The 24,787-nt window shown below is 43.8% G+C and overlaps 1 protein-coding gene across 9 annotated transcripts in view; it reads right to left on the reverse strand.

The window, feature by feature from the left end:
• Positions 1–24,787, reverse strand: part of IL1RAPL2 (interleukin 1 receptor accessory protein like 2) — a 395,811-nt gene that overhangs the window by 26,240 nt on the left and 344,784 nt on the right. For all 9 annotated transcript variants that reach the window (XM_075107082.1, XM_075107086.1, XM_075107083.1 and 6 more), the window contains one exon: positions 2,815–2,944. In XM_075107082.1, the coding sequence (XP_074963183.1) occupies positions 2,815–2,944 (130 nt within the window). The remainder of the gene's footprint in view (positions 1–2,814; positions 2,945–24,787) is intronic.

A 24,787-nucleotide genomic window follows, 5' to 3' on the forward strand; every position in this document is an offset into this window, starting at 1 on the left:
TAAGGCTGCAGTTCAGAATGTCTCCATGCACTTCTTTTCATGTCTTTAGAATGAGTTAAACTATTTCCACTTTAAAAATGGAGAAGAGAGGGAAAAAAAGGACAAACACGCTTTACAAGCTGAGCATTATGAGGCACCTGCGGACTGTTCTGCAGTGTTACCTGAAGAAGAAAAAGAAGCAACTCATAAGGTGGCTGGAAGAGTACAATTCATGCCTGGAAATAATTCTTTGCCATGGCAGACAGACAGCGTTGAAATTTTCTGTGGGCTTCTTTGATAATTAGGTACAACTGACAACTCTTCAGGCAGGCTTAAAGACACTGATTCCTTCTTTAATAGCCTTGGTTCAATTTACATGACATTTTTCTTACCGCTGTGAAAAACCCAGCTGGCAAGCAAAGTCTCTTTCTCCTTTTCCCCTATGCATGTCTAACATTTGGGGATCTTAATTCAAGGGAAAGCAAGGAGGCAGGTTAGAGAGGGGGTCACTGCCTCTGAGTCCTGCAATGCTGATTAGTTACTTTTTATTATGAGGCTCTGTAACAAGATCTAGTAAATACCTAGAAGAAGACCAGAGCTACACATACATTACTCATGGTGAAGTCTGCTTACCAAAAAACAGTTCCACGGGCTTGATTTTAACATAACTGCTCAAGTCACATGCATCCTTAATTCAGTGCTTTCATAAAAGCAGACTGACTGGTAACCATGCATGCTAGAGGATGCAAACTAGTGATGGATGTTTTGTACTCCCACACCACACTGATCTGCAAACCTAAACTTTCACCATATACCGCAAATCCAGCAACAATGGATGGGTACAGTCCAGGGTAAGGACAGCACCAAAAATTCAGAGCGCTACTAAATTTGTGAACTAATTCAAGATAGGGGATGCAGAGTTAAAATGTTAGATATTTGCCAAAGGAATGACCCATGGAGTATCTTGGTCTGGTAACAATTCCCAGTTACCTATAGTTTCTCAACATTAACAGAAACGGGCTGACAATACCATATAGAAGCAAACTGATGGGAAAACCATGTAACCAGCAAGTTCACTGTGGCTCATCAAATTTGAAACATACATGACTTTTTTTGGAAGTACATCAATAAATATGACTGGGTGGAAGATGTGGGCTGGCTCAGGGCACTGACAGAACAGTTAGTGCTGCTTAGTTTCCCTGAAGCAGCATACCTATAATGGCACACACAAGCAGAGCTGGTACTGTGAAAAAAATAATTTGCAAAAAGTTACTACTGCAGTTGCCATAGCTACTTCTAAATGAAGAAAGGGATGGACTGTGGGATCACTGGTAATGATGCAGTAGGTTTTGGTAAATGCTATGTTTTTTATGCTGGCTCTGATGCACAGGAGATTAAGTACGTGATAAGTAGCATTATTGAAGAGAAGATTCACTGAATTGTGATGGGTCTGTAAACTGAGTCAAAGCATATTAACGGAGTGAGAAAAGAGACTTGTCACAAAATTAATGTGAATCATGAATGTGTAATGAGATGGCACAATGAAGGACAAATACAGCTTTTTCAAACTCAATTTCACTAACAAATGCACATGAAGGAAAAGTTTTAAACTGTGCTAGGGCTGAAGAGCTCTTTAAATACAAACCTCAAATTGTCCTGATGCAGAGGAAGAACGTGACCAAAATCACTCTGCTCATATATATATATACACACACCAGAGAGGACACAATGTCGTTAAAAGCTGATTACTTGCAATGGCAGAAGTTTCCAATAATTGTATTTTGTGGTCAGAAGCCCAAAGAAGATTGTACGCTTAAAGCCATTCCGGCAATATATGATGAATTTTATCTGTCTGCAATTAAGGTACAGTATTAGGTCAGTTATTTTAGTGTATCTTAATAACTAGTGGCTAAATGGCTGAACTTCAAAGTATTGATCAAGTAATAAAGCAAAAGAATCTCTCTTTCTGCCTGCTCTCCAAAATCACTTTTACTAGAAACAAACAACTCAGAAACGAGACAAAAAAAAAAATTGCAATGGAAGGTACAAAGACCTTGGTTTTCTTTATAATCTGTATTCATTGTGTCTACAGGAGTTGGGACCACCTTGTCCATAGCATAACCATAGCTTAGTTTTTGCTCAAAGAGCTATTAATCAGGTAATTATTAAACAAGGAAGACAAGAAGATGCTGCTAGGTGCAAATTCCATTAAAGTTCATGGGGATACAGATGTTTGTTTTCTTTACAACTGGTACAGCAAATGATAACCAACACCTGGAACAAGCCAAGCACAAGTTGGATATGGGACATCCTCACACAACAACTCCCTTCTCTCCCTTAAGTGTTAAGCATGGAGGAAAAAATGCTTTGAAAGCCCTGGTTAAGGCATACCGAGAGCTATATCACAAGCAGACAACACATTCAGTAGAAGAGGGAAAGTATGGTGGCTTTGACAGGAGACCATTCATCTTTAAGATTAACACTGATGCTGAAATGAATGTCATCTTGCCAAGGACTGCCACAAGGGGCAGCTGCAGTGGATAGCATCATTTCCATGCAGGGCTAAAACCAACCCCCAGAACACTCAGATGCTTCAGCTACCATCAGGGGAATTTGGTAACAGATTTTCAGGAACATAGCTAGCTACTATGTCTTTAGAGTTTATTTGCTAGAAAGGAGAGGGAGCAACTCACACTGCCCTGGTTCCAAGTCATTCGTCACTCTCTAGACAGAAAATTATTTCCACTTCCAATTAAAAACATTAAAAAAAAAAAAAAAAAAGAAAAGGCTTTTGGGATATATCACGTTTTTAACAGTAAATACTCCAAAAAGTACCTGACTTCGCCTTCTCTAATGTGACCTTCTAATTCTTCTATGAATTTTTCCCCTTTCATCCAGTAGATCATTGGGCCTGATTCTCCACTGAATCCAAAGAAAGCTTTGCAGGCCACAGTCAGAGGGTTTCCTGAGGACAAGAAGAAAAGAGAGGGTTAGACACTTTGTCATGGCTACTAGTGAGAGCATGATTATGAGAAATCTCAATGCCTAAGATTTAAATTTGGGGGGGGGGGAATAAAAAAGAAGGAATAACTATAAACCATAGGAAAAATGGTGTTGTTGATTTGCAACTAAAGGAAATAGCTGTGAAATGAAACTCTGAGGTTATCCATCATTTCATTTTTCCCAGGAAGATACTACATGAACAATGAGAAGGTATGGAAATTGTGGCAACATAAGGTGATGTCAGATGGGTTGTTAAAAAGAAAGAGATGACTTCTTTGTCAGACTCCTGGGATCTCTACCAGGACTGGGGAGTGTGCCCTAAGAGGCAGGTAAATCAATGAACTTGCTTACTGCTGCCTACCCACGCATAAAAAAAGACACAGTAATAATTTCTTCCTCACTTAGATAGAAAGAAAATGTTAATGAAATCCTGGTAAGCTGTTCAGAGAGCTTTTAAAGATCCCCAAGTAATACATGATGCCAGGGAGCACCAATACCACTTATGTTACTGTCAACAGGCTTTTGGCAAAGGATCAAACTTCAAAGCATTACTCAAGCAACAGAGTAAAGAACACTCCCTTTCAGCTCTGCAAAAATCCAAGAGAAAGAAAATAAAACTTGTAAACTAATCACATTTATTTTCTCTCCAAGAATTCCGCATTTAGATGGGTTTTTGTTTGGCTACAGCTTTAGCTGTATTAGCTAGTCCAGGACTGTGCTTACACTGCCAGGACAGATGGTTGTCTGCCTGCAGAAGACAAAAAAAAAAAAAAAGAACAAAAAACCCAAAACAAAATAAAAAAACCAAAACCAAACAAGCCAGGAAATTCAGAAGCATGTCCATTCCCTTAGTATGCAAATACAGCTGCTGCACCCCACTTCTCTTTTCCTGTTTTACCCAGCACAGGTGGTCCAGGTTACAAAGCAGCTGTAGAGTCACCAACTAACATGGGAGGACAGACCTCATTTAACACCAGCGGAGACTCCTGCTGAATCTTCCAGGACTTGGATCAATTATAGAAAGTCCAAATAATGCATTTTACTGTATTTGGAAGAAATGTTTTATTATGCCAGCCATTTTCAGTGCCAGCAGGAGACTCTTCCGACACAGAAATAGAACAGGCCTACACTTTTCAAAAAGGGCTAGTCATTTGGAGCACGTTGCTTGGTTGAGCATGGGCTCATGGTTTCATGCGATTGACTTACTGTGCCTTAATCTGTTACCTCTTGTCTGCTCAGCAGTGATAACTCACTGTGTGCATACTCAGAGCATATCAATGCTGTGTGTTAAAGCATCTTTGCCTAAAACCCCAGAGCTGTCCTAAGTCAACTACTTGCACTTATCTATCCATTATTTCAGTGCCCAATTTAAGACATGTCAAAAGAGTCTGATTAGTCAGGAAGCGCAGCATTTCCAGCCACTGAAAAATCAGCCGCCTTCAAATTGTTTCCAAGTCAAGATCCAAAATTACAAGTCCTTTTGAAATATTGGGAAACAGCAAGAAAAGGTTTAAAGACTGCACTTCAGTCTCTGTTTCTCAAATAGCAAATGACAAAAATGGAAAATGTTTATCCTGAAGATGTTTTACAGAATCTTTCATTATCTCCATATTCACTATGAACTCTGGTACCACAGCTGGCCACTGAACACGTGCTGATGCTGACAGATTATATACAACCCGCTCAAATATCCAAAATATAAGCAAGGGTGGATATTCACAGTTATCTGTGCACCCCACAACATTGACCACCATCCTAAGAGAGTTCTAAACTTCATTAATAATGAGAGTGAGAAACACTTCTAGGCAGACATTAAATTCCACTACAAGACAATATTGGAGCAGTCTGTTTCCTTCTACTCCTAACCCATCCACCCAGCACTGCGAGGCGCTGCGTGCCCGGGTGGAGGGGAGAATTGGAGCCTCTGGCTCTACCCATCTCACATCCCCCTAACATGCTCAATGCCTGTGTGGTGTGAGGACGTCTGTGCCGCTTGCCCCAGAGTCGTGACAGGCATCTATTTAAATACCACTCAGTGATTCCTAGCATGTGGCTGCTTAGTCCATGTTTGATTTTAATGGAAAAAGACAACTGTGGCAATGTGAAAAAGAAAAGGGGTAGACGTGGCCTATCAGCATTGACAGTATATGCCCTTTTCCTGGCACACCGTGCTGGGCATTGTTACAGGCAAAATATATTAAAGGGTGTGATTTTCTTCAAACCAGTAGATTTTTACTTAAAAGACAAACTCTGAAGAATTGAAAATATTCCAAGGTGAGCCTAAGATTTCTATACATGCAGAGTAAATATCCTGAGGTAATACGTCTGGTCTGAAGTAATAAGAAGTTTTCTATACAAATAGGAAAATCTAAAAAAACTAGCTGTTGGTACACAGCTTCTGTAATACAAACAAACCCAATATAAAGCATCAGTAGCTACTGTGACAGCCTACACGCTCTGAACATGCCTGGGCAGATATATTTCCCAGCTTTGCCACCAGGGAAAAACAGCAGAATAAACTAATACCATCGAATTCAGAGCGAATTAGTATTTTCAGCTCAAAGTCTGGGACTGGCCACACCTGAAAAAAAACCATGGTCCGTCTTATCTGCAAATCCATCACTGATCAGAGGGAGGTATAAGCAACTGTTTCTCATGGAACAACTAATTTTTATCTCAGTAGCAGAATGTCGCACATCTGGGTTGGGCTGATCTGTCCTGAGGTGGAAAGCGCTTGTGGCTTGATGACACTTCAAGGTCCCATCCACAGCCAAACTCTCACACACTGTTGTTCTACTCCTCTCACTCTTCTGTAGCTCTCTAAAGCAGCTTCTGGTTTATAACTCTCATCACTCCTTTGTGACTCTATAGGCAGGACAAACCCAGAAAAGGTAATGTTGGCTCTTCCTTGCAGAAACACTTTACCTTGCAGAAACAAACAAGCCTCCATAAGGAAAGGAACGAGGTTTCCCCTCTCCTGCTACGTTAAGACACAGCTGGCCACAGCAGCAACCTGTTAGTACTGGTTTACAGGGAACTCCAACCAATTCCCATCCAGAAAAGAACATGGCATGTCTCATTGCCTTTCCCTGCAAATACAGAGATCCTAAAACTGCAGCTGAATTCCCTGGTTCCTAAATGTACACTTGAATGGGGAGAAACAGGCACTGAGCATGGAAACTGACCTTTGCAGGTCCTGTTTCTGGGGCTGGCTTCAAGCCATGTGGTATCACACTGAGTCACAGTTCCAGGCAGAAGGAACTACAGGCAGTTTGTAACTCCAACAACTCATCTTGCGTAAGGCCCAAACTTTTGCATATCATTCCTGCTATTCTGCAAGACACTAAGTAGTTCCACTACTAACTGTTCTTATTATGAAAAATTCCCCTTGCATCGTTTAATTAACAACAACAAAGTTCCTAGAATGAATGGTATCCTAAAATTTTTCCATTTTCAAATGGTTTCTGTTTAAATCAGACATTTCAGTTGCAATTTTACTTAATGAAATAATTTGCCAAGAAACAGAGAAAAATATTAGTGAGATTTCTAATGAATCAACACTTAAGAGAATGTTTTAAGAAACAAGGGAAAAAAGTAGAAAGCCTGCTTGTAGATATCACTTAATGTACTGCTTTGCTGGGGTCACCTTGCTACCGTAAAGCCTCAGGTTCCAGCAGAAGCCTCTGCTTTAGCTTTCTCCCCTACTCAGTCAATCAGGCAGGCTTGTTGCAAACTCCCAGCTGATAAGACACAACCGCTGGCAAAAGGAATGACTTTTATTGTTAAATCTTATTGTACATTTTTCACCTGACCATTTTCACTATAAATCTGTGTGAACTCTACCATACATTTTAGCAAATTTTTCCTGAAAATGAGAATTCCAGAGAAATGCAATTATTCAAGCAAAATAGCTGCCTGATGGAGGTAGGAGTACTGGCTAAGGATGGAAAAAGCGTCTGCAAAAGAGTTTAGCCAGGCGTGATTCTGAATGTGCTTACTGTGGGTCCAACATGCTTTGAAAAAGAATTGCAAATCCTGCAGCACAGTCTCTCTTGATGAAGGCACACTCCAAGCATCAAGTAAATAGAGCTTAAAATACCTAAAAGTTGTTTGGTCTTTTAAAAACTTAAGTGCCAAGGCTAGATGACTGACCAGCACGGAACACAAAAGCTGTTCACAGATCATAAGAGCTGGCTTATGCCAAGGCATTTTTTCAGGGATTTTTTGGAAAATGCACATTGATTATTTGTTCTTTTTCACTCGTTTTGCACAAGTAGGTGTATTCTGTGGCTTATTTGCAAGCATCCATTCAAAGGTGCAACATGGGGTCCATATTCTTTAATGCTGACATTCTGCTGGTGCTCTGTTCCTCCAGCAAATCAGGCTTTCACTCCTGGAGTAAATCATCGCAGAGCAACCCCATCAAACAGCCAAAGTAACCTGTGAATCTTTGGGTGCTTTTTTTTTCTTCCTGTGGCTTGAAACATCAGTGGTTTTTCCAATTCTTTCACATTTTTGTGCCAGATAAAACACCCCTCTCAACAGGCCTGAACTGAAGCATGTGATCCTTCCAAGCTAATGGCAGAACTGACTGAAAGTGCCAATGGAAGACCTCTTTTTTTAACCAAGCAACATCAAAAGTCAATCCTGCTAGGTTTACATCTTCAGCTCCACCCGGGTGTTAAAACCATTGACTGTAATATCATTATTTTTATCTATTTCAGAGCCAGATGCATAGAAAGGAAGACAGGTGCACTGCTGCCACCAAAAATCATTCCCTCACTCCAAGTCTCTTATCGATGCATATGCATCATGTAGCTCCTCTCCGATAACAGTGCCTATGTCTCTTTCCCTATAAGACTGACAGAGAAGTGTTTGCAGAGGAGCAGCTTCCCACTCTTGATGTATGCAGATGTTACACAGGCACTTCATGGGCTTTGTTTCTTCAGTTTGCTGAGACAGAGAACGAGAAAGGCAGGTTACTTATCACATCTCAGTAACAGTATTCTACAGGTTGCCTGCAGAATCAAATCTTACTTTCCAGTCTGTGAGGTTTGCAAGGCAAATCAGCATGTCATTGACAAGAACATTATTGTTCTAATGTGCTTTACAAGTGCATGAAACTGGCCAAAGAGCAGCGGAGTGATTTAAATCCCCCTGGCAAGGCAGGCTGGATTGTATACAACCGTGAAGTAAAGAACACATTTCCTTTTCCTTCAGAAGGCCATCCTGGATAAGAAGATATGGGAGACAGAGCTTATGCCGGCAATTTATCCACAAAACAAATGCCAGGGGCAACACAGACCTTGACTCACGAAAAACAATCTCTGTGTGTGGTAGTTTCTATCTAGTTTGCAGAGAATGTCAATTTTCTCTAAGTCCTTTGCAAGGACATCCTCCGAGCTGTTCTCCTGTGCTCAGCAATAACAGGAAAAACCCCAAAGCACAACAAGGTGGTGCCGCCCAAACCAAACCATGGGTTTGGCTTAGCTGGCTGATGCTGAATGTTGGGCTGAGCTGCTGCCAGGGATGTGAGGATGGCAAATGTAGCAACGGTGCCCGCTCGAGGCCACTCTTGCAATCCTGTGGCTGAGCTGCTGAGCCGCTGACCTCTGCCTAGGGCTCATCCACAACGGGATGATCTGATGATCTCCTGAAGACATCAGGAGGCATTTGGCAGGAGCAGCTAAGGACATGCTTTGGTTTTGCTCTTGTCACCCAGCACAGCTGATCACCTGGGTTTCCCAGTCCGCTCTCAGCACAGATCTAGGCACTGCAGTACCACTTCACATCAGGATCTTTGGATTCCGTTCCTATAATCTGCTAAGGCAGCACTAAATTTCTTCACAGATTTACCCCCTGCTGAACTTGTACAGAGCTACAAAACCCCACAAAAACCTCAGGTACATTACCAACTCCCTCCTTTATTTTTCCCTGGCCATTTCCCTTCATTACTTGATCAAAGGTTCCATATATTGTTTAGTACAACAAGATTTATAAAGTCGACACCAATTACTCTACCTGGGCTTCTCTTTCCTCCTCTTTCACTTGGCTATTCTATAGAATACATACCTAGCTGTGTGCTAAATCATGTTACCTCTGTTTAGGTGAATGTCTTATGGAGTTCAGTGACTAGTTTGAGCATTATTAGATCCAGTGAAAATAAAGATAATCAAAACAAATTATTTTCTCTGAACAACAACAACAAAAAATTACAGAATATCCTGTAATGTTTCAAAACTCTATTCCAGCAGCCAGTAGATTCATGACTGGATATGATCCTTCCAAACATTTGCATAATTAAAGATCAGCCAGAAATTAATGGAAAGCATTTTAAATAAAATTAAGAAACCTGCTTTGGGTAGCGATAATAATTGCTTTAATAAGATAAATTTATAGCAAAATCAAACCTAACTAGCCTCCAGACATTTCAGATCAGTTTAAGAGCATTTACAAACGCACACTTTTTTGTTTTTTTTTTTACTAGACTGCTTTATTCTCCAAGTTTCTACAAAGAAACAGACTAAAGGAGGTGCTCTTCCCCTAACTACGGCCCCGTGTTACGAACAGCATATGCTAGCCACTAAAATAATATTCTGGTAGCTGTATTGATATGTAGGAAAAATAAATGGCAGCCGTACGTGACACACATGAAATTGGCTCTTCGCTCATATAAGAACTTTTTGACTACGGCAAGTCTTTGGCTGTCAGAAAGAGCCCAGTAAAAACTTTGACAAGAAAAATGCAAAAGATCTTCAGATCTTGTTTTGTCCTCTGTAGTTTATGATCTTAATTCTAACTTACTTTCTTGGTCTGCTCTTATTTCTTACACCCTGAAACATCAGAAAACACACGGCCATGAGATATTTGTGCTTTTCTGTCTCACTCAAGTGAGCAAATGGCATATATAAAAAGTAGCATAAAAATAACACTGACTAACAGCAAGCAGCAAAACCCCAAACATGAAACAAAGCAATGAAGCCTCTAGACAGTTTGTTGCCAAGAACACAAGTCAATGCATATGCTGTCATTCTACACAGCCTCAACCATTTCTAATTTAAACACCGCAGTCATGACCCACTGCAAACGCTGCTTGTAGGCTTGGCTATTGACTGCAGCTTTCACAAAAAGAGAAAAACAAAACAAAAATACACACAAGGCTGAAATGTTGCTGATAAAAATTTATCGGATGTTCCAAAAATGAATCAATCAAGGCAAAATCTCCTAGAGCAATGTTCTTCCAAAAGCACACCCAGAAAAACATTCCCCTGCCCCCACTAAAGTAAACCTCACCTAAATCCTGTAAAATCCTTTAGCCCAATTTCAGAACTGCCTTGGGGTCAGAATTTGAAGTCATTAGACTTTAGTCATTGAGAGCTCAAGGATTTTAGTTTTTCAGTTATTCACCTACGATGAAGACAGATGCTTAGTGGGATTTCCAGAGGCAGCTTGACAGCTGCCTTGTGCTGACTTTAACTTGTGCTCAATGCTGAGGTCCTTCTGAAAATCTAATTTCTGTGCATTCTGAGGCACAGAAACATTGTTCAAGAGAAATCCCCTGAAGAGGAAAAAACATCCCCTTGGTGGTAGGGTTCCAAGGGCTGGGGAAGCCCAATGGCAACGGAACAGTGACATCCAGACTAAGATGAACTAAACAGGGAATGAGATGGAACAAATCATGTTGCTATGGCCTGGCCAGGGCACGGGTATGGCCCCATGCTGTCGCAGCAATCATTTCTCTCTATTCTGATATTGCTTTTTAGTGTGACCAAAATAGGTAGTAACACACTGGTGTGTTGCTCTGAGAGAAGGGCAGGAAGGGAAAGATTATTCAGAGGTCACTTGCTTTCTTAGGTCACTGTCCCATGGTGAGAAGGGAAAACAGCCAACCATTTGCTGAGGTACAAAGAGATGAACCATGAAGAGATGCTCCTGTCACCCCCCAGAGATCTGCTGGCTCAAGGGGAAGGTAAGGTCCTATCCCACACATTGCTGCTTCTTGCCAGCTTCGGGACTTTCCAACACTCCAACTTGCCCCTACATAAGATTTTCTATGACCATTCATGCCTCACATTTCAGTTTCTTGAGCAAGTACATCTTGATCTTGCCCCTCAAGGGAGAAAGAGGATGCAATCCAGCATCTCTTTCTAGAGAATAATCCAGCTTCATGTGAAGAAAGTGCATGGAGGGACGAACCTAACCAAGATCTACTACCATCACTGTGGCCAAATTCTGAACCTTACTCACATGAGTATGTAATGGGTATCCAGTCGTACATCTTAGTGACCTCCTTTTTAGTACACAGAGGGTACGTTCAAGGTTGCTAAGGAAACCAGCTGTGGGCTGCAACAGACCACAGAAATTACCTAAACCTCTTCCAACTTCTGCATTGATTTTTCAACAAACAGACAATGACTGTAGAATGGATAATTCTTCTTCACTTAGAAAGGACAAAGCACATGTGAAGTTACGCTTCATGCTATGGATGTCCTGTCCTATAAACAAGGTGAGACTCTTTGAAATAAATGTATACTTGAATATAAGGAGTCAGCTGGGGTATTTTCATACTCAGTTTGTGACTGTTTGCTCAAATCCTGCTTAGATTTTGTCAAACCCAGGCTCATGCTAAGGCCTGATGTATGCTGGGAGAGCACCAGGTAGGCAGGACAGGTGGCCAGACAGCTAAAGTGCCATTATGCACCACTATCATCTGCAAATTGCTGTGTCCAGCAGCCATTATCTTTTGTCTGGCAGTTTCCTCAGAATCCACTAACTTATGGAACTGGTATAGACCAACCTCCAAGCTGGAGGGTGTAAAACATCAGTTTAGGCAAAAAGCTTTTGAAGCGGATCCAACAGCAGCTGGACTGCTGAGGCTTTCACGCTTCCCGGTGTGATACAGGGGATGCCGCAGCTTGACGGAGGAGGAAGGAAGGATGAGCACTCTTATCGTTGGCTAGGTAACTAATCCTTTTCTTTTGCTCATAGGTGCATGATATTAAGAGCTATGGGTTCTAAGTTCTGAAACCTTAGACCCTGAATGGTGAATAAATTAATTCACATGATAAACTAGTCTGGGCAAAAGAGGCTTGAGCCCCGTTTGTAATTTTTTTTCTGTTCTATTTCTTAATTAGCTCATTAAATAAAGCTTAAATCACAAAGTACATTGTCCTGTAAATTTGAAAGATCCGAACGGACTGTGACATCGGTTTCATATGAAGATACTAATGAAAAACCTAATTCTCCCTTAACAGCTTGCTAATATCTCCATAGTGCCCTGCAGCAGGTGTGTAGGGCCAGAAATTTTAGTGTGGTTAGTAAGGTCCAGAATAACACCCTGATGCACGTATTTTGATGTGAGCTAAGTCCTTTCCTCTCTCTGCTACCATGCTTCTGACACAGCGCAGGAGAACTGGGTGGGAGGGCTAAGAAAAGGGGCCAGACACAAAAGGCAGTAACTGCTGCAACCTTCTGATTTCTCCAGATCTCCTACCCTTCCTAAAATAAATGAAATGCAGTGCTGGTTCCTGGTCAAGGGGATGAAGAGACAGATATCAATCACCTCTGATAACAAATATAACCACAACTGTCACCTCACTTGGCCTCAGTTATGCAGGTGGCCTCTCATCCACAGGGGACAGGAGTTGCCGTGGCTCGTGATAACATGACGCAAGTTCCCACTTCCCCTGCACAAACGAACGAGCAGGGACACAGCTACCGAGATCAGCCTGTACTCAAATGAGAATCTACAACTGATTGGTGTGCTTAAAACTCAGAAAATGCTCAAACATTTTGCTGAACAGGGAGAAGGTTCCCTATTGATTAAATTTAAGCACATATTTAAGTGCTATGCTGAGTAAGGGTAACAGTGAGTTCTAAATAAATACTGTATTTACGAAGAAGATTCAAAAAGAAAAACAACAGCCACAGAGCAACATTCTCGCCAACCTAACTCCAGTAAATAATTCCCATTTATTATTTACTTAAATTTAGAGATAAGGTACAGGGAGAGTAGGAAGGTAAAACACAGTTCAATACATACAACCTGTATTTTGCTTATTGAGTGAATTAATATTGTTCATCAGTTGCCCAATAAAGAATTTACAGGGAAGTTTAATCTCTTCTAATTTGCAAAAATTAAAGGAAACTTTTTTATTTGCCCTTACTGTTGAAAAAGAAAGTCATCATTAAAAAAAAAGTAACATTAAGGTGGATAGTATTTTTAAAAAGTCAATCACAGAGAAAACTCACTGTTTTCCTTTTTTTTTCTTTTATTTTAAACCTTGGGTTAAGAATCTTTTAACCAAGACACAAGACCTAAAACAGGGACTTGTATTTTGGGTGTAAGAATTTAGCAATTAAGGATGTAAGAGTCCTAAGAAATGTTATAAATTCAGACAACTTCTCAGAGTTAAAACTACTCCCTTCTAAAGAGATACAGAGGCATCCCCTTGTACTCAGTAATCTGAGCCAAAATCTATCAGCTCAGGTAAGTGCCATGTTGAAGATGACCTTGGTTTTTTTTCTGACAGATGTGATTTACAGAAGTCAATAGACTAATTGCCCTAAACCTATTAGCAGCGAGGACTCTAAGCCTCTTGCCTTGCATTCTGTTGATAGCATTCACATTAACCACACATTAAATGTAATTTTAGTTGCACAGGAGTCTAATAATCTCAATTTTCCCTAGGTGAGTGCCAAACCATGAAGTCTGTAACTCAGAAGCTCTCAATTCTGGCACATTACGTTTTTTCCCCTCGAACTTTACACACAGTGAAGGCACAGCCTGTGGTTGCACCTTCCCCAAATGCACTTAATTCACCCTCATTCTCAACACTGCTGACTGACAATGGTTAAAAATGCTCCAAAAATCAAAAAACCACTTTGCTGGCCCAAGCAGAAACTCCTGCAAAGGGGAACTACTACCCTGTTTAAAGTCATGGTGATACAACATCACATGCTTGCAGGAAAGAGTGGGAATTTCAACACTTAGCAGAGAAATCATCCAAGGATTGCAAAACTCTGCTGGGTAAACAGGGAAGGAAAAACGTCTTTGCAAGGACTAACATTGGCCTTCTCCAGATCACAGCAAAGCACCCTTGAAGGAGGGTAACATTGTCTTTGGCTCACAATGTCAGAGGAGCAGGGGTCAGCTTTTGTGGACTCCTGTTCCAGGTTTGAAAGGGGGCAACTGTCTCCCGAGTAAGCTATAGATACAGACCCCTCTGAGTGGTACCAGCTTTACCCTGCTTGCCACCAGCATGGAAAGCAGCAAAGCCCACATCTCACGTGCCTGTGGGACTACACTGGGAAAGAGGGGAGCACGGATTCACCCTAGGTGGTCCTTGGGGATTTCCCAGGTGGACACACCGCCTGGCTGTGGGCTCTCCACAGCTAAGGCAAATGGCAGAAACAGGTCACACTGTGAGAGGATAGAGGTCTCAAAGCAAGAGATCCTCAGACCTCAGTGTGATATGGGAAACAAATGCAAGGATAAGAAACCTTTCTGAAATAATAAAAACCCCAAATCATAATAATAAATAAAGACTTTCACCTCCACCCCCTCCCCCCGCTCCCTCACCTCCTGGGGAGAAGGATGTCATGTCTTCTTAAGACTTACAAGAATATGTTATGAATTTGCATTTGAAATACATGGAGAAGAGAGAAGCCATATTGCTCCACTGTGGAGAACTCAGCATGAACTCCTTCCATTTGGGAGAGTCATGTAATCCGTTAATTCAAAGCAACCTCCTGAGAATTTAGTGTGAACCTACGTGGTTGATCTTAAAAAGACCACTTGCTATTTGAGAAGAAAGAGGAATCAGGAAATAGGAGCCCTTCCTCTACCATGTGGGCAGAGCTGTCAGACCTGCAACACACAGCAGGCAAAGCACGAGTGAGCTACTGCCTGGCCCAGGTAAGAGCGCAAGCCTGCCCTTTACTCCAGCACGCTGTGAGCAGCCGCGCAAGAGCACTCAGCACACAAAGCTGGCTCCCACAGAAAGCAACTTTCATACAGTCCTGGAGCCTCGGAATACCCCGCCTCATGTCTTGCCCACAGTTGTGTTTGGATATAAGGCAGTATTTTAGAAGCTCAGAGCGGGATCTTAAAAAATACCCTCCTGAGAGAAAAGCTTTCCTCTTGGTTATTGCTTATCTCTTTTCTTAGCTGTGCTAGAGCTGAGAAAGAAATTAAGCTGCTCCCTGCAAGATCTAATGTGAAACCATGGCCATTTCAGCGTCAAGATTGTTATCTGAGCTTTATTCTAGTGCCAGAAACCTTTATGCGGCCTTCACCTCTGAATTAACCAGAGAAGGTTACAGACTTGCTTTCCCCTCCCTTGGGAAAGCTCCTGCCACGATCCAAAATGAAGCAAGGACCCAGGTAATTGTGATCATCTGGAAGTGTGATGGTCTAATCACACACAGATGTGCAGGAGCAAGACAAAGGACTGGCCTTTAGAGATGTGCATCTGCTACCTTGCAAAGCACTAAATAAAGCTGTGCCTGCAGCTGATAACAGGCTGAGGCAAACACCTGCCCCCAAAGTCTTGTGAATATTTCTTTTAAGGATATTTAAAGGGATGCTGCGTATGTTCTCAAAAGCTCATGTAGCAATACAAAATAGAGACAAATACAACAGAAAAAGCCTGCTCTACCCCAGAATGGATTTCCAAATTCAGGAAAGCCACTATTGTTCTGTGTATAGGGCAACGTGGCCATGGCAGTGCTTTGCTGTTATCTCCCAGCCCAACACCCAGAGGAACACTGGCAGAAGGTACCCAGTTGTTGTGGTTTAGCCGCAGCTGGCAACTCAGCCCCACGCAGCCACTCACTCACTCCCCCACCGGCGGGATGAGGGAGAGAATCAGAAGGGTAAAGGTCATGGGTTGGGATAAGAGTAGTTTAATAATTAAAATAAAATAACAACAACAACAACGCAATGAAAAAGAGAATAATGAGAGAGGTGAAACCCGGGAAGGGGGAATGAACAACCCAAACCAACAGCACGTGAGGCAGCCGCCCACCTGACGCCGCCAGTCCCGAGCCCCAGCCGCCCCCCGCGCACCAACCGCTCCCGGTAATGCACTGGTCATGGTGTCACATGGCACGGAGCAAACGTCCCATTGGCCAGTCGGGGTCAGCTGTCCCGGCTGTGGCCCCGCCCCCCCGGCCTCCTGCCCAGTGGCAGAGCGCGGGGAGCTGGAGAGGCCCCTGACTGCTGCAGGCGCCGCTCGGTGACACTGAGCCGCTGCTTAACGGCAACTAAAGCACCAACGTGCCATCGGCACCTCACCAGCTACAGTGAAGAGAATTAGCTCTATCCCAGCCAGAACCAGCACACCCGTGCTGGGTGATACCTGTCAGGAGTTGTTAGCTGCCCCCAAGGGTCTGTTGCACTTGGAAGTCTTTTCTCTAGGTCTTTTTCTGCTGACTCTGCTGAGTATTAGAGATAGAAAAGGCCAGGTAAAATTTCCTTCTGTTTGGATAATTATCTTCTGTGCTACCTTGTTGACAACCAATGTGTCTGGATTAATTTTCTTCATTTCTCTGTCAAAAACATAATTACTTCCTTAGCTGATTAATTCTTCCTTGGGCTTGGGCTCAGAACAAGACACCACCTCAGGTCAGTTTGCCAGGAATCGTCTTGACTGAACTCTCTTCCCCTCAAGCCTCAACTCCAGAGTCAGCCTTCCTAAAGACTGAATCTCCACCACTACATCTGTGCTGATTCGGTGATGAAAGCTTCTTTTCTTGGGTATAGTTTATGTACTCTGGGATTTCACTGGAGGCCTCTAATATTTTGCCTTATATACTACTGCTGCTGCATTTCAGCCTAGTATTTCTCAGCAACATTTCCCTTTGCTGATTTGTGCAGATAATGGGCAAGATGCACTTCTTAGCTTTGCCAGGTGGACCCTTCTTTGACAGAAAGCTGCCTGGGGGGAGATGGAGATGGATATAGCATCTGAAAAATTCTTCCCATGCTGCAAAACTCAAACTGTGGGCAGAGCTGCCTAAAGAGCAGGGGAGGTGGGGCAGTGGTGAGAGAGGCTGAATCTTCACAGGTAAAGGAAGGATGCTGTCGGCTCTCATCATGGGGAACAGGGCTGACTAGAAGCTTGTTGAGGAGAGCCTCAAAGCCGCACTCCCTTGGTAAGGTTAGGACAGATTTGTGCTCTGTGCTACCTATACCTGTGTCATTTCTCATTTCCCACTAAGGGTAAGCTCTCAGCCCGGCTCAGAGAGCGAGCACAGACCCCTGCAGAGCATTGTACTTCATGCCTCGCAGTGCGCTGAAAAACAGGCTCCCTGGGTTGTTATCAGCTAAACAGACCAAATAATACTCACTATTCCCAAATGCCAAACAAATTAGCTACACAGACAGTTCCATGCCCCTTCAGTCCCCCTAATGAAACCCACTTTAAAAGTCAGCTCTACACAGAAACGTGGCTCTATTTGCTAACAAGTTTGGGTTTTTTCTTTCTCTTCCAGTGAGTTGCTGTATTTTTCTCATTTTCCCAACAGACGGAAGACATTAAATACTTCTGTACTGACTCCTGTACCACTAGTTTTTCAGCCTTTTTAGATTTACTGTCCCCTACGCATTTTCTGTTGGAGCTGCTGACCTTCCCAGAGAGCCCTTGCCCCCGCTGACATAAAGGTACAGCCTAACTGCCTTTCAGAGCCCTGAGGAGCAATCTGCCACGCTCCAGAGTTACCAGCCACTGCCTTGTGAAGTTACCTGCCAGCAGTACACATAGTGCTGCATTTGCTGAGATTACAGAGTATATGTAGCAGTTTACTGGGGATAGCTCTGGAAGGCAATCCCTTCCAGAAGACTGCTTCAAATGGGAGAGTAGTAAAAGGGCATTTCAATGAAACAAGAAATTAAACCTCAGCATAGGCAAGTGTTTCCCTTGTGCCTGGCACAGATACATGAGAGGACAGGAAACGAGCCTTTTGGGCAGTGAAGGACCCACCTAGGAAAATAAAAATGACAGGTTGTGGCATCCTTAAAGATGTGTCAGGTGGCTCCTAACGCAGCCACCCCACACTGCATCTGCTGGTCCTGGACCGCAGCGCGGCTGTTCCCAAGGTGTGGGGCTGCCACAGTGGAGGTCCTTGCCTATGCTTCACCAAAATAGGCTCAAGTACAGTTTCAGCAGTGTAAGCGGTAGTATTACCAGAGGCCAGGGTTCCCTAGAGAAGCTGGCTGGGGAGGGTTTCCCTTCAGCTGATGGTAAAAGGTGACAACAAGGTGTAGTTTCATGGGAGAAAAAGAGAAGTAAAATCTGCCCCACTTGCCAATGGAAATGCAAACGCACGGCTGGCAGTGCGCTTGCTCTATTCTGGCCCTGCAAGGGAAGATACAGCCAGGGAAACCCAGATGTCGCTGTCTGGCAGGATCGGCCATGCAATGGCAGCAGCATGTCTGCCCCATGGGGCTGGCACTCCCACCTCTGCTGCCCACGAGCTCGGAGCAGCCCAGGGTGGTGGATGGTCCTTGGTCCAGCCACCATCTCCTGCCTCCCACCTTTACAGCTCGCACTGCCCAACCCACAGACCCTGGGCTATCTGTGCTGCCGCCAGGCTTGGCAGGCACTTGAGCTAATGTGGCTTTTCTCAGGGGGTTAAAGAAACCTCAGCCCCACTGTGCACAACCACTGCTAAAGTAGGCCTGCCCCACTGGGAGAAGGGGTCTGCAGGGCCCATGGGGTCCCAACCAGCCTTGCTCCCTGAAACAGCCTGGCCTCTTTTTTGGTTGGCTTTAGATGCAAAGGAGATGACAATGTAACAGCCAGTTTGTGGGAGCTACTGATTGCTGGCACCCTGCACTTAGCTTTTGTCATGTCGAGTCATCTGCAAGCTGCTCAAAGCCTATGTGATGGTGCTTTTTGCTTGCTCAAATGTAAATGAAGTAAAAGCCAGGGTGACATGCACTGCTGTGCAGAGAAACAAATGCAGAGCCACAGAGTAGCATGTCCTCCTAATCTGAGGCCATGAGCTTCACCAGTGCCTGGGGAAAGGCTATTTCACAGAAAGGAATTTCACTTTGGACTAAATGAAGACAAGGTTTATGTAACCTCAAACCCAAAAGCAATCAAAGGAGTGTGAATGGGCCCACAGACGGTTGCTGCCCTGCTTTTGTCTGTGTTTTCCCTTCTTCAGTTCCTGGCCACCCTGAAGCACTTCAGGCGGGGTGTTTACAAAGCAGAGTTCACCAACCCTGACGGTCACCTGCCTTTTGCACAAGCCAGCCCTGGTTCAGAGGCTCTGATCATGTGCTGTGAAACCTCAGCATCTGGCAGGGTGTAAGCAGGCTTATCTGCTGGGCTGACAGCTTTGCCAATGGCTGGCGGACTGCGACAAAGCTGCAACCAGCTGCAGCGGGTACCGCAGACACCTGATGGTTTGTATCTATCCATACAGATGTGCCCAGCCTCTCTCTCTTGGTCTCTTTCTTTGTCTACCCCCATGTAAACGGCAGGTGGCTTTTTGCACAGTTGTTTTAGTATGTCCCTCAAACTATGAAATGTGGGCTGGAGTAACTGAAAGAAATGCCAGAAGCCCAAGGATACTACGAGTCACTCCAGAGCATGATCTGACCCATTTTAGTTCAATCAAAAGTATCTTAACTCCCCCACAGCCCCATAGTCTTTCCAATATGCTAAATTTCTGGAAAAATCTAGTTTTTCAGTGATTGCAAAGAATTTTCTTAATAAAATGAAAATAGATGTTTACTCCTGAACAAAAAAATATGTTGTTTGCACTCTGGGACCACAGCTGAACAGAAAAGGAGAGAAGCCTTATGAGGACAGTTGAGGCAACAAAGCTTTTGGTTGCAAACAGACTTTGAATGGTAAGATCTCAAAACCATGATCACACTTTCAGTGGATTTGACTCCACATAAAAACCTGAGTAGTGAGACCTGCTGTAATCACAGGTGACAGATGGAACCGCCGTGAGTCATGCTAGTAGTTCACTTCCCATGCACAGACACACAGATGCAGTTGGCAGTTGATACTGGGTCCCTCCCAAGTGAAAATATGCTCAGATGTCTCCATCTTGAAAAAGAGAATAATAATAATAATCTCCCAAATATACTCATTTTAAACAGAAGAGATTCAATTTTCTTTTGTTCTATACCAGATGTGCTTCAGACATCCCAACTTGGTCTCTAAAGACTTCCCTGCCTACTAGGGTCTCCTAACTACTCATGAAAGCACGCTGGCTAAAAATTTTCTTCCTCCACATCACTAGTCACCAATGTGACCTTGTCATTTCCTTTCTGACACCTCTTCTTTTCCCCTGCCCTATATCTCTACAAAGTCTCATCTCTACAGCTTATTGCCATTGGCTACTAATGTTGAACAAAGTGCTCCCAATTTCAAACATAATGAAAACAAAATCAGTAACACAAATGAGAAAATTAACCATGGAAACCACTCTCCCAGGGTTGGCCAGGTTCTTTAGGTTCAACACCTGAATCTGCTTTACAGAAGCACACAGACTCCCCCCTCTGCTGCTGTTCTTAATTTCCTCTGGAGTTTTTTCCACCAAATAATCTGCTCCCAAAGACAGAGGAAGAGCTTTGGGGTGGGTGCCAACCTGACAGATGCCCCGTACCCTCCTAAACAGCACAAAAGCACTGTTCTGCCCCCAAGATCTTCCCCACGTATACACACAGGCACACCTCCATATCCCCCCAGCAGCCTAAGATCTGTTTTACAACAAGCAACAATTAGGAGACATGAATTATCCCCTAATTTTTTTTCTGTTACATGCAAATGAGATGCACCTCTTTCCCCTGTTCCTGCTGGAATTCCAGCAAGCTGCTCTCACACCAGATTTTCACTTTAAAAAGCAATTTGTCTGTACAAGTGATACTTAAATTTTAAAAGGTAGTGACTAGTGCTGGGATTTGGAATCTCAGTCCTGACCCGGGCACACCAAATCAGGCTGCTGCCTTCTTGAATTGAGGGTTGCTAGCCAAAACTCCATTTTGTGCCAACTGCTAGTATTTAAAATTTTAAAGTGTTAGAAATGGCATCTCAGGATGTGGGTCTAAAGACAGAGCCTGTGTTCAAGGGAACTTATGAAAGCACTGAAGCATTCAATGTCTGATTCACCCCTACAGCCATTTGGCTGTGACAGAGAAGGAAGACAAAAGCAAGCAGGTCTTCCTGTGGGACACTGTCCCTATCTTACCCAATGTTTCTACATCTCCTCGTTTTTCACCAGAGACCTTCCTCCTTCAAACTGTTGATGAAGTTTTGAAAGGGTCCCCACAGTGTCTCAGCAGGCAGACAGGGATTTGCTTACAAGCCACAGCCTCAGGAAATGATTATTGTAAAGGAGTTCAGGGAGGCATCTCAAACCTATGAAAGAACCAGCCTCCAAGGACAGGACATATCCATGCTTGGAAGCACATGGTAAACACTCTTAACCATAAACCAAGAGGTGACGAAGGGACTTAGGATCAATGATTCTTGTTTTAACAATTCTGTCAAGCAAGAAGAAAGGAGACCAGGCTACCACAGAAAACAGTGACTTCAAGAGCTGTGGAAAGAGCTCTTTAAGTCCCTGGAAACCAGAAAAAAACAAGCAAACTACTGAAGCACCAGTGTATTATCACCACTGCTGGTTCATCTTCTCATATTCCTTGATGGCCAAGAAATGATCTTGCATGGACTTGCACGGCCAACTGTATCAGCAGTCCCATAGGGCTGCTCCTTACCCCTTATCCATGCATGAGAGCAAAGAAGGGGAAAGCTCTGGGCTCTGCTTCAAAGCGAGAAGCAATTGCCTAGCTCCATTGGTTCAGGGGCTGCTTCTAACAGCTGCTAAAAAATGCAATGAGGAAAAGCAAGTTCTGGCAGCATCACGGGAGGCTTTGCAACTATTATCTTTCCAAAGGAGCACCCACCTACTCCGTGAAATGTACTCTCTCCTTAGAGCAAGGGGTCCAGCCTCAGAGGACCTGGCCTTGTACTTCTGCCCTCATCTTGCAGAACAATGCACCATTCCTTACTTCTCGTCCCAAGTAAACTCACACTTTTATCCCAGAGCAGTACACAGTTAATAAATTTGGCTAATAAATCCTTCAATCCTTTAAATGATGCCTTGCAGAAAATTATATTTTTATTAAAACAAAAGATAAAATTACATGAGAAAAGTCTCACTCCAGCTGATACTCATAAAGCAGATGCAACATGCTTCAGAAGATTTGAAGATTACCTTCCAAGATTTGCAAGGCTTGACCTTGGCCCCAAGTCTACTATAGTAAATTTTGTACAGACATTAAACGTGCACACACACACCTGCAACACACAAACACATGTATATGGGAGCTTGAAGAACATACTTGATAACTTGCTTTTGACTGTTGCCTTCCCTCAAAAAAGCTGCAGAATGGGGACTAGGCACAGCTAAATCTCCTTCAATGAGAACCCTTTTGATACTGCGGTGTGCTGGTTTTGGCTGGGACAGAGTTAATTTTCTTTGCAGTAGCTAGTATGGGGCTGTGTTCTGGATTTGTGCTGGAAACAGTGTTAATAACACAGGGATGTTTTCGTTCCAGCTGAGCGGGGCTTGCACAGAGCCAAGGCCTTTTCTGCCTCTCACCCCACCCCAACAGCGAGGGGGCTGGGGGTGCACAAGGAGCTGGGAGGGCACATGGCCAGGACAGCTGACCCCAACTGACCCCAGGGATGTCCCACATCATATGACGTCATGCTCAGCATATCGAGCTGGGGGGAGAGGAAGGAAAGGGGGGATGTTCAGAGTGATGGCGTTTGTCTTCCCAAGTCACCATTGCATGTGACAGAGCCGTGCTTTCCTGGAGATGGCTGAACACCTGCCTGCCCATGGAAAGGAGGGAATGAATTCCTTGTTTTGCTTTGCTTCTGTGCGTGGCTTTTGCTTTCCCTATTACACTGTCCTTTTCTCAGCCCACGAGTTTTCTCACTTCTACTCCTCTGATTTTTCTCCCCCATCCCACCAGGGGGGAGTGAGCAAGTGGCTGTGTGCAGCTTAGTTGCTGGCTGGGGTTAAAGCACGACATGCAGGATGGCCCAAATACACAGTGAGCATCTATCATTAACTATATAACTTCCAAGCAATTAATAAAGGTGACCCACACCAGAAGGATGGGATGTCATCCAGAGGCACCTGAACAAGCTGGAGAGGTGGGCCTGTGGGAACCTCATGAGGTTCAACAAGGCCAAGTGCAAGGTCCTGCACCTGGGTCGGGGCAACCCCCGGTACCAACACAGGCTGGGGCATGAAGGGATTGAGAGCAGTCCTGTGGAGAAGGACTTGGGGTACTGGTGGATGAAAAGCTGGACATGAGCTGACAATATGTGCTCGCAGCCCATTAGGCCAACCGTATCCTGGGCTGCATCCCCAGCAGCATGGCCAGCAGGTCAAGGGAGGGGATTCTGCCCCTCTGCTCTGCTCTGGTGAGACCCCACCTGCAGGGCTGCTTCCAGCTCCGGAGCCCTCAGCACAACAAGGACATGGACCTGTTGGAGCAGGTCCAGAGGAGGCCACAAAAGTGATCCGAGGGCTGGAGCACCTCTCCTCCAAGGACAGGCTGAGAGAGTTGGGGTGGTTCATCCTAGAGAAGAGAAGGCTGCGGGGAGACGTTATTGCAGCCTTTCAGTACTTAAAGGGGGACTGTAGGAAGGATGGGGGCAACCTCTTTAGCAAGGCCTGTTGTGACAGGATGAGGGGTAATGGTTTAAACTGAAGAAGGGTAGATTTAGACTGGATATAAAGAAAAAATTTTTTACGACAAGGGTGGTGAAACACTGGCCCGGGCTCCCCAGAGAGGTGGGGGATGCCCCATACCTAGAAACATTCCAGGTCAGGTTGGACAGGGCTCTGAGCAACCTGATCTAGTTGAAGATGTCCCTGCTCACTGCAGTGGCGGTGGACTAGATGACCTTTTAAAGGTCCCTTCCAACATAAACCATTCTATGATTCTATGACTTAATCTGTAAATGAATCAGAAAGTGCTTTCCCAAGGATGTGTGCTCCCATTACAATCTCAATAATTATCAAGCACTTTCTTTCCCCTTTGCAGTTTAAGTCGAGTCCTCCAAATGCCAACACACATGAGCCATTTGAAACACTGATCAAGTTAAGTACTCATACATACATTTGCCAGATTAGGGTCCTAGATACTATAGTACTTTACAGTTTGAAAAAACAGTGATTTACTTGTTCACATTGTATTTTGCAAGAAAACACAAATTTGAGCTTCATTTGTGCAAATACTGGGCTGTTCTGCACATTCCCAATGTTAGCTAGGACACTCGCTGATGTTGCACGCTGCCTTACTTATTTCCTTTAACAGCTGCAGATAGAGCAACCCTATTACTGCTGTGCTTTTTAAGACACTGACCTGAATTTTCCACACATTGTAGTGTAAAATGGGAATAATGGTGACAGTCTGTGAAATTACACAATGGGTAGAGAACAAGAACTGAGCATAGTGATGCTCATGTTGATTCAAAAAAAGAGGTCTTGGCAATCTGTAGGAGTCTACCACACAGTATGCTGCTTCTCTAAGCCAATATGATTCAAGCTGAAAACAGAACCTCTCTCCTGCTATTTAATCTCTGTTTTTTTACTAGCAACCATGAGTTCACTTGTCTAATGCTGGTTTGCTCCTCTGTTAGGTGCACTGGGCTTTCTGCAGGCATCATAGATTTTTAAGGCCAGAATGGGTCATCAGGACCATCTCTCCGTATCCCCACTCATAATGGTGTTCTTACTGATCCTTACACTGTGCCCA

Source organism: Phalacrocorax aristotelis, chromosome 11, assembly GCF_949628215.1.
Source record: "Phalacrocorax aristotelis chromosome 11, bGulAri2.1, whole genome shotgun sequence".
NCBI lineage: Eukaryota > Metazoa > Chordata > Aves > Suliformes > Phalacrocoracidae > Phalacrocorax > Phalacrocorax aristotelis.